Source organism: Biomphalaria glabrata, chromosome 14 (assembly GCF_947242115.1).
Source record: "Biomphalaria glabrata chromosome 14, xgBioGlab47.1, whole genome shotgun sequence".
In the NCBI taxonomy this organism is placed as follows: Eukaryota; Metazoa; Mollusca; class Gastropoda; family Planorbidae; genus Biomphalaria; species Biomphalaria glabrata.
Genome location: NC_074724.1, coordinates 36,505,318 through 36,514,792, shown reverse-complemented (window position 1 = coordinate 36,514,792; position 9,475 = coordinate 36,505,318). Strand labels below are relative to the sequence as shown.

Here is a 9,475-nt window from a genome sequence, read left to right as displayed (position 1 = left end):
AAAAAATGTTTCATATTAAGAGGGAGCCTAATACTTTTTACTTCATTCCAGTTGTTTGTCTTTGTTCTACAAGTGTGCAATGCAGAGTTTTATATGACACTACATTAATATTCAAATAAGTTATGGTGCTTGACCAAAAAAAACACACGATATTTTGCTATATTGGATACCTAATAATCATTTTTGAAAAAAAAAAAAAAAAATTTGTATAAGTAATGTACAAACATGAAAGTTACAAAAAAAAACAACACTCTTTTTTCTGAATTTTCATGCATTTTTTTTACTCTTATGGTAGACATGTACCTTAAACAGGAAAATAATGAATTAACCATTGAATTAATAGAGCCTGTACAAAAAGAGCATTAACAAATGTAGGCTAAAACACTCGACCTTTAAATTATTTTTTTTTGGTAAATGACATGAATAATGACATTGAAAACAGTAGTGAACAATTGAAACAGCTTATTTGAAGCCATTCAAATGGAATTCTAAAAATAGTAACAACCATATTGTCTCCCCTCTCAAATAGCCTATTTTCAGACAACTAAATAAATATTCTTTGATTTTTAATGTATTTTAAATGAGCTAGGTGTTAGTAGTTCTGGAACTAGCCATATCATGATATAAATGCAGTTCACCATTCTGGACTGTACACTAGTGGATACAACTGTCCAGACATTCTCTGACCCTGCGAAAACAATTGATATTTTAGTTTTCCAAACACAAAATGACTTGCATTCTATCTAATACAGTTTAGTTTTAAATTTTTAACACAAAATGACCTAGTGCTATTAGAGCATGGAATGGGTTGCCTGAGCTAGCCAGGAAAACCAGGGACTTGGCAGAATTTAAGTCATTGGTTAATATGCATGACTAAATGCATGACGCGTAGGACGTAATCATCTTCTTTTTTGAAGTAACGTCTGTATTATATAAGATAAGACTTGCATTCTATCTAATCTAAGAATGATCCATTTATGGCCCATGTGTATAGTAGAAGGAAGTCTGATAGGGTTCTTATTTTTTTAGCAGATCTAAACACATTCTACTTGTGCCTGTGTGAGGCATGCTTTTCATAACAATCTTGGAAGTTCTAGAACTCATTTTGGACCATGAGGAAGGATTCATTTAAGATTTGGTCAAAGTAAAAATTGACATGCACCAAAAATAAACTCTGGCCTCACATCCAGCTACAAGAACATTGTTATTGAGAAAATCCCAAATAAATAAAATAAAAAAATGTTTGAAAAAAATTAAAATGACTAATCAATATTTATCTCTTACTTTGGGTATAAAACTTCCTTTCAGCAGTTCAGTATTGACATCACTCAATGTCCCATCTGCAAAATAATTTAAGACTGCTGCTCTTCTGGGTTGGTCTGATCTGATAATAATAAGCAAATAGTTGCCATCTTATACATGTTTCTAAGGAATTAGGAAAAAGTGGATACATTTATGCATTTTTTTTTTTCTTGTATTCTGTATTGATGGTTACTGTAACATTCAAATATATAATCAGACTGTTTTGGTCTCCTGTAACTTACATATAATCATTTGGCTTTATCAGAAGAAAAGGAAATAAACAATGTAGAACAACTATTTTATGAAGGCGAAAGAAGCTAAATCCATTGAATTGGGTATTTTCATAAGAAATTTTAAAAATTCTAAACAATGTCTTCTTATCTTATATAATACAGACGTTACTTCAAAAAAGAAGATGATTACGATGTCAAGGCCACTGTATTAAAAGATTACAGCTGGCAAATAAATAATACTAATTAAACAAAAGAGCTTAGAGATTTGATTTTACATTCTAATAAGTGCAATACATATTTATATAATGTATGGGGCAAGGGTCAATAGAATTCAAAACAGATTTTCTAATGCATTTATACAAACTGCTTTTGACTGGGAGTTTATTGTCCACATTGTAGGAGAGCCCCTTGAAGCATGTTAAATGATGATCATTTTTTGAAACAAATTTAGAAAAGTAACTTTTAGAGCCAGTCAAATTAATATGCGATATAACCAGCATAATACGGATAATAAAGATTATTATTATTATTATTATAAAAAAAAATACTTTTTAACCTGTTTTCATATGAGCCATGGACTGACAAGGCATGATGGAAACTAGCTTCTCCTTTATGTAAATTCGCTGGCTCTGGTTTAAACTGTTCCAACTCTTCTGGTGTTAGGATTGACTATGATTTGAAAAAAAAAAAAAAACAATAAATAAAATACAAGAATGATTCAAATGTAAATACGCTGCTCAAGATTACACTAGAACTGAAACATAAGATCAAATATGTACTTTAGGGAACAGTCTAAGGCCCACTACTATTTCCAATTTACATAAATGATTTACCAAATGGCATTAGTTCAGTAACAAAAGTCAGATTATTTAAAGATGGTTGATATACATTAAAAACAACATAAGATACTGAAATTTTACAAAAAGAACTAGTTGAATTACAGAAAAATGTCTGAGTAAAAAACAAATTAAACAAATAAACACTAGTTATCTTATTCATGATAAATCAGTAAAAAACTTAATGAAATTTTTTTAACAAAAAGGAACTACAGTTTATTAAAAGAATTTTTTTAACATATCAAACAAGAACATAAAACTAAATTGTTATTTAGGCCAAAATTATAATATGTTTTCTCTGTTTGAGACGCCTCAACTCAAGAAAACATAAAGAAACTAGAACAGACACAAAATAGAGCAGTGAGATTTATAAGAAACAAATTTCACATTTGATTAGAGTAACACCATTAATAAAATCACTAAATTTAGAGATCGTTCAGAATAGAAGACTAAAAAGTAAAGTAGCAATATTTAATAATACACTGAACCATAATCTACAAATTCAAAACCAAAACCTAATAAAATATAGCATGGAATGGGTTGCATGAATCAGTCAGGCAAACCAATGACTTGGCAGATTTTAAGTAACTGATTAGCATGTATGACTAGATTGCTTCAGGGACATGCATAGGAAATAATCATCTTCTCTTTTGAAGTAGCCTCTGTAACTTTTAAGATAAAAAGATAAGCTTAACTGAAATGTTCCAGATTTTTTTTGCCTTAGCATATAATTAATCAAATCAGTCTGTTAAAAAAAAAAAAAATTCAAATAAATAACATATATAAATTACTGTATTGTTTTCAATGAAAATAATACTTAAATTTTATGTAGAGCAACAACGAGTATAGGCCTATTATTTCATTTGATTTAATTTACCTTTATGATTTCCATATCTTTGAAGTTAAAGTCCAGAATTGGTAGAGGCTCACCATTCCTATTCCATCTTAAAAAAAATACAATATGTCAAACATTGTGTTTCAATACTACATAAGTTTAATTTAAAAAAAAAAGGTTTGATAATAAATTGTGTTGTTAGCATTTTTGTGAAACTCAATGAATTTAACTGACGAATGTTGAAAAGGATGGCTGCCTGACTGAATGGTATGCACTCAAGACTATTGACTGGATGGTCCAGAGTTTGAGCCCTGCTCGCTGCCATATTCTGCTGTTATGCAGGAGGTTTGAAGATGATGTAACAATATCTTCATTCATGAAGAAATGTCTGAAAGTTCTAAAATAACAAACAAAGGTTTGGAAAATAACAAGGGATGTTCATGCAAATGTCAGTATGGACGGTATAGAGGGACTTCTTATAATCCGACAGTTATGCTGGGCAGGGACCGAAGGCCATCTTTTTGGTGGTTGACGTAACAGAGGTGCCCAACGGAAATGCTTTAAAGACCAGCTTAGGCACCAACTTGCTTAAGCTTACAGAAGAGAACACCTGGCTGCAGGCAGCTTCAGAGCGAGACAGCTATAGATCAGCCCCAAAGGCTGTTGGATACACATTGGAGACCAAAAAGAAATCCACTGCCAAGGACATATGTAGGTGGTGAAAAGAGAATCTAAATTGAACACCAGCGGACAATGATTTTTTTTTATTTTATAAGGAACCTAACTAAGATCATCACTTTTAAATTAAAATACTTTGACTCTGACATTTCTGGTCCATAACATCAATGGTTCAAAGATTTCCAGATAGGTAGAGGCAGGCAATATGATCACCAGATGATGTTAAGTAGGTTAAAAGGTAAAATGCTTTAGCATTGCTGGTCTATTACATTTTTTAATGGAGAAAGACACTGAAAACTATTTAATAAATAGTATTCATAGAATCGGGGCTTTTCCTGTTAAATTCAGGTACTATAGCATTTCAGGTCATTCCATACATGGATCCAAGATTTCTTAATAGGTAGAGAGAAAACTGTAGTCATAATTTAAATGGCTCTAAATTAGAAATAAATATACTTGTAAATTTGGTATTCAACTATAATGTTGGAGTAGCTGAGTGTGGGTTAACATGTCAGGGGCATCTAGACATCAAACAAGACTGACTGCTGTTTACTCTGATACCTAACAAGTTACAATTCTGAATCAAATGGGACACAAGTTACAATTCTGAATCAAATGGGACCATGTTTATCCACCCAGAAAAATTATTAAGATAAACTATAAAAAAAAAATAATACAAAAAGAAAATAATTTTATTGATGGTAAACCAGTTACTTAGACTAAAAAGCTCAATACCTAGGTGTTATGATAACTGAAATAGAATCTTGATAATATATTCCCCCTCCCCATGGAAAACCAATGACTTGATAGACTGAACTAGTATAAAGTGTGGTACCTGTGTGAACCAGGAATATACTGTATAGTTCCATTGTCTTCTGTTTGATCTTCCAGTGCAATATGAACCTTAAAAATTAGGAGTGTTTATTAAATTTCACATTCTCAAAGCATAATTGTTTGATCATTATAAAATGTAATCTATATGAGTATTATTATACTTTATGATATATGATCAATAGATATACCGGTACTCTCGAACTGACTTATTAAAAAAAAGGTATTATAGATAGACTGCCTTGTCCTAAGTGTGTCTTGAGTAAAGAAACAAATGTTAGAAATAAAAATTAAACATTTTATTGTGTAGAAAAATGTTAAACAGAATAATAATAATATTCATAGCATGAGCAGAGTTTAAGGAGAGAGAATGTGACCTCTCCACTATAGATCATGATGCCAATTAAATAATATTAGATTTAAACTACAATAATACTGTAACTATTCTAATAGTGACAGTCAATCAAACAACAAACGGCAATGGGAAAATGTTTCTTGTAGGACAAAGTAAGCCTAATCACAGAAGAGTTTTACAGCTTTACAACCAAATACAATTTTGTTTTAGAAATAAGTTGGTTTCTTTTTTTTTTTATTTCATCTTCAAACTCAGACATAATGCCTCATGTATTGTTTTTAAAGATGTTATTTGTAAAAAAAATAAATGATGATGAATATAAAAATTGTTGGAACTAAATCTTGATAGAGACAAGGTTGTTACTGTTAATGCTCATAGCTTTGAATCAAATTCTACTCCATTTAATTAAATTAAATTGGTGCTCAAAGTATACAATGAAATACTAAATCAATTTTATGTGATACTCTAGACAAGGATACATATTAAATTCTTGAATTTAATTTAACCCTAACCCATTTGATGTGACTGACATGATTAAGATACCTGAAGAAGATGTGTGTTTAGCATATCATTTCTTAACATCACATATACTGGTATTTATATATATATAAGCACCTAAATGACACTGCGAAAAGCTAATTATTTTAAGTGTGTAAAACATGCATTCTGCATGGCATTATGCCTTCATGAAATAAATGTATTGAACTTAGTTGCTTTTATGTATATTTCTTTAGCTACCACCCAAGGCATAAGGCCTACTATATGCCCTCTATATTCCTACTATATGCCCTCTATGCCACAGTACAAATGAAATAAAAATAAAACATACAGTGATATGCTGCATAGGCCTGGTTCGAGTCCAATAAGAATAATCCTGATGCCTAAAGTTTGAAAAGTTAATCATTCTTTTCAGATAAATAAAAAACATGTGTCTGTCTGTCTAAGAATTTATCTAATTCTTTACATTGATCTAGAGGCTCTAAAAATACATTTTTAAAAAATACCAAGCGACAACACCTCCATGCTTAGCTGGCTTTGCAAAAAGTTGATCATGCCAAAAGCGAACAGGAGTTAATGTTCCTGGATTTAGAAGCTGTGACACTTTAACCTGCAACAAGAAAGAAAAAGTTACAATGAAGTTCAATAGTAATAAACTAGGCACTGAGGCACTGTTTTTTTTATTTAGTCAATGCTAAATGGAGTTTCAACATATTATCTTCCCTCTGATAGTCCCAGCAACTGCATTTTCTTTTCATACAAAAAGTCAAAATCCGGTATATACAAAGGTGATTACCAATCCTTTAAAAATGTATAATATACTTTCTTACTAAATTAATTGCAGACTATCTTTGCTAAGTATTTTTTTCTTTTCCATTGTTTATAAAAAAATTATGATACAAAAACTGACAAAAGTAAAGTAGAAATAATACATAATATACTGAATCATAACATACAAATACAAAAAAGCAACCTTATAAGGAACTGAGTAAGACACGAAGGTAAATGAACATTTCTTTTTACTTATGCTAGGACAAATTCATACAAAGTTTCCTTCATCCATGGTGCCATTTGAACTTGTAATGGGTTATCTGAATCAGCCAGGAAAAACAGTGACTTAGCAAAGTTTATGTCTCTAATCAACATGCATGACTAGATCAACACATGATATGCATAGACTGTAATTATCTTCTCTTTCAAAGAAACGTATGTTAATAGATAAGATATTTTCTATATAGATCATTCATTATTTACTACATTAGTTTAAAAATGAATAAATAGAGGTCTACAACTTGATTGACATAGACGGAATTAAATCAGCATTTTATTTTTTTTATAGCTTTAAAGCTAAATTAGTAAATACATTTTTGAAAGTTATTTTAATGTAAATGTACTACTGAAGTTCTCAGCCTTTAAGCAGTGTAAAAAAAAAATAGATTTAAAAATCTACAATACCCTGTATCAAATAATTCAGCTCTGGCCCTTCTAACAAAACAGAAGGTAAAAAGTTATAACTTACAATGGATTACACTTGATACTCACCACTACAGAAGGTAAAAAGACCAAGTCATGGAATAAAGGCGACACTCTCCAGTGACCCAGTGCATGCATTAGGACATTATTCTCATCCCCAGTCTGATTCCTGTGGTACTCATAAAGTAATTCCATTTTTTCTTGGCACAAGTCATTTTCCTAAAAAAAAATCATTGTACTATTAGTTACCATTCCTTTGAATATATTTTCTGTCTGATACAAAATATTGTTATATGTTTATCAAGACTAGTAGCTCATGTAAGTTGGCCTCCTTCAGTCGTAGGACGACTATGGTTCATCTCAGAGCACATTTCCTCATGTGGCTGTGGAGCCCTACTTTGGAGAGACACTCCCGTCCACAAATAGCGCAGGTTAAGGTGGCTTTTGCTTCGGTGGTAGAGGAGCTGGCCATTTTTCAGAGCTGAGCTGAGACCCATGTTCTTTCACTGTCCATAGCTTTCGTGGTCACTGTCTCTCTCTGGCGTGGTCTAGGGCTATGTCTTCCCAATTGTCAGTATTGATGTAAGAGAATCAATAAACAACTGGGGAAAACAAATAGAATTAAATAAAATAGTTTAAGATGTTGGCATGATGGCTGAGTGGTAAAGAAGTTTGGCTTCTGAACCGAGGGGCAGAATGGGATTTAAAATTTTGGGGTTTTGGATTCACCAACTGCAATAGGTACCTGACATTAGCTGGAGAAAGTAAAGTAGGCTGATCATTGTCTTGGCCACATGATACCCTCATTAAACAATGACCATAGAAAGAGATGACCTTTACATCATCTGCCCTATAGAGCACAAGATCTAAAAAGGGGAGTTCAAGATGGCTGCCTGGTCGTGCGGTTTGCACGCTGGACTGTCGTTCGGATTTATCGATGGTCGAGGGTTCAAAGCCTGCCCGCTTCCATCCCCCGTCGTCCTGCGGGAGGTTTGGACTAGGAAGTAAACTATCTTCAACTCTGAAGGAACATCTGAAACATGTAAAACATTTTACAAACATTTTACAAGATGTTACAAGTCCACATGTCACAAGTAGCCAATCAACTGACCATGAAACATCTGTATTCTTGAAGCAATAGATCACACTGTTCATGAGTCAAAACTTGCACATGGTTAATATAACCATTGGCTTGGTATCTCTTGATGTCTTCTTCTGAGAGTCTGTGTTTTAACCAATCATCTTTTTTCTGAAGAATAAAAATGACAAATGTCAAATGGAGCCCAATGCGAAGTGGCCTACTAGAATGACTATGAAGTATCCTATTAGAATAATTAAACAGATTTCTATGAAGTAGCCTATTAGAATAATTAGACAGATTTCTATCAAGTACCCTACTAGAATAATTAAACAGATTTCTATCAAGTAGCCTACTAGAATAATTAGACAGATTTCAATGAAGTATCCTATTAGAATAATTAAACAGATTTCTATCAAGTAGCCTACTAGAATAATTAGACAGATTTCAATGAAGTAGCCTATTAGAATGATCAGACAGATTTCTATCAAGTAGCCTACTAGAATAATTAGACAGATTTCAATGAAGTAGCCTACTAGAATGATCAGACAGATTTCTATCAAGTAGCTTACCAGAATGATTAGATAGTATATATATTCTATGAAGTAGCCTACTAGAATGATTATACAGATTTCTATGACGTAGCCAACTAGAATGATTTGACAGACTTGTGCAATTTGTTTAACAGTAGGCCTATTACATTAAAATTATCAAGCTGACTAACCCTAACCTCAAGCCTGCAAATCAAATACATAAATTTTAGTTAATGGAAGAATACATTTCACCATGATTTTCCTCATTCAAAAAGGGCAGAATACATTATAGTTTTCCAGTGATGATATGTTGTGCTATTCCACTTTTTCTATGACTATTTTTATCAAATTACATATCAGTATGCAGTATCATATAACAGTATTATAGAATAAAAGACTTGAGAACAGAAACAGAGCAACATAAGAAAGACAAGCAGGCCTAAGACAAAAACAGACCTTAATAGGTTCAAAAAGGGCTCCGATGTTTCATGATCCAGACTCCAGTCCCTGACAAGTGGAGAATCAGACATTTTTATTGTCAATGGAGTGGACAAGGCTATATAAATATAAGTGAAGGAAGAAAAAGTTCATTTAAGTCATATTACAGTAACATCATATGACTATCCTGTTTATTCCAGAATAAATTATTCTAATATACTACTGTTATATATTGAGTGATTTTAGCTAATAATTAGCACAATTAAAGCACTGGAATCAATGAGCTCTGAAAAAAAAGCGTGCAAATAAAAAATGTAACCTGCATTACACGCGGATGGGAACGTTTCTCCAGCATAGGGCTCCATGTCCAAACTTGTACAGAGTT

At 32.0% G+C, this 9,475-nt stretch overlaps 1 protein-coding gene across 1 annotated transcript; it reads right to left on the bottom strand.

Moving 5' to 3' along the window:
- Positions 1 to 268: 268 nt before the first annotated feature.
- LOC106067299 (phytanoyl-CoA dioxygenase domain-containing protein 1-like) lies at positions 269 to 9,182 on the bottom strand. Its single transcript, XM_056009699.1, has 11 exons — positions 9,109 to 9,182; positions 8,844 to 8,856; positions 8,153 to 8,290; positions 7,111 to 7,260; positions 6,075 to 6,178; positions 5,900 to 5,951; positions 4,720 to 4,787; positions 3,249 to 3,315; positions 2,092 to 2,204; positions 1,285 to 1,384; positions 269 to 688 (listed from the first exon to the last, which is right to left on the bottom strand). The coding sequence occupies exons 1-11, from the start codon at positions 9,180 to 9,182 to the stop codon at positions 635 to 637; spliced, it is 933 nt and encodes a 310-aa protein (XP_055865674.1). The 3' UTR covers positions 269 to 634.
- Between the last annotated feature and the right edge of the window lie 293 nt (positions 9,183 to 9,475).

Bases quoted from the DNA above. Each gene is read 5' to 3' on its own strand.
- LOC106067299 (XM_056009699.1), bottom strand. From the start codon at position 9,182: ATGTCTGATTCTCCACTTGTCAGGGACTGGAGTCTGGATCATGAAACA. The intron at 6,179-7,110 runs GTGAGTATCAAG...TTCTTGTTGCAG, and splicing joins TCTTTTTACCTTCTGTAGTG to GTTAAAGTGTCACAGCTTCT. The intron at 1,385-2,091 runs GTTAAAAAGTAT...TATTATTATCAG, and splicing joins CATGGCTCATATGAAAACAG to ATCAGACCAACCCAGAAGAG.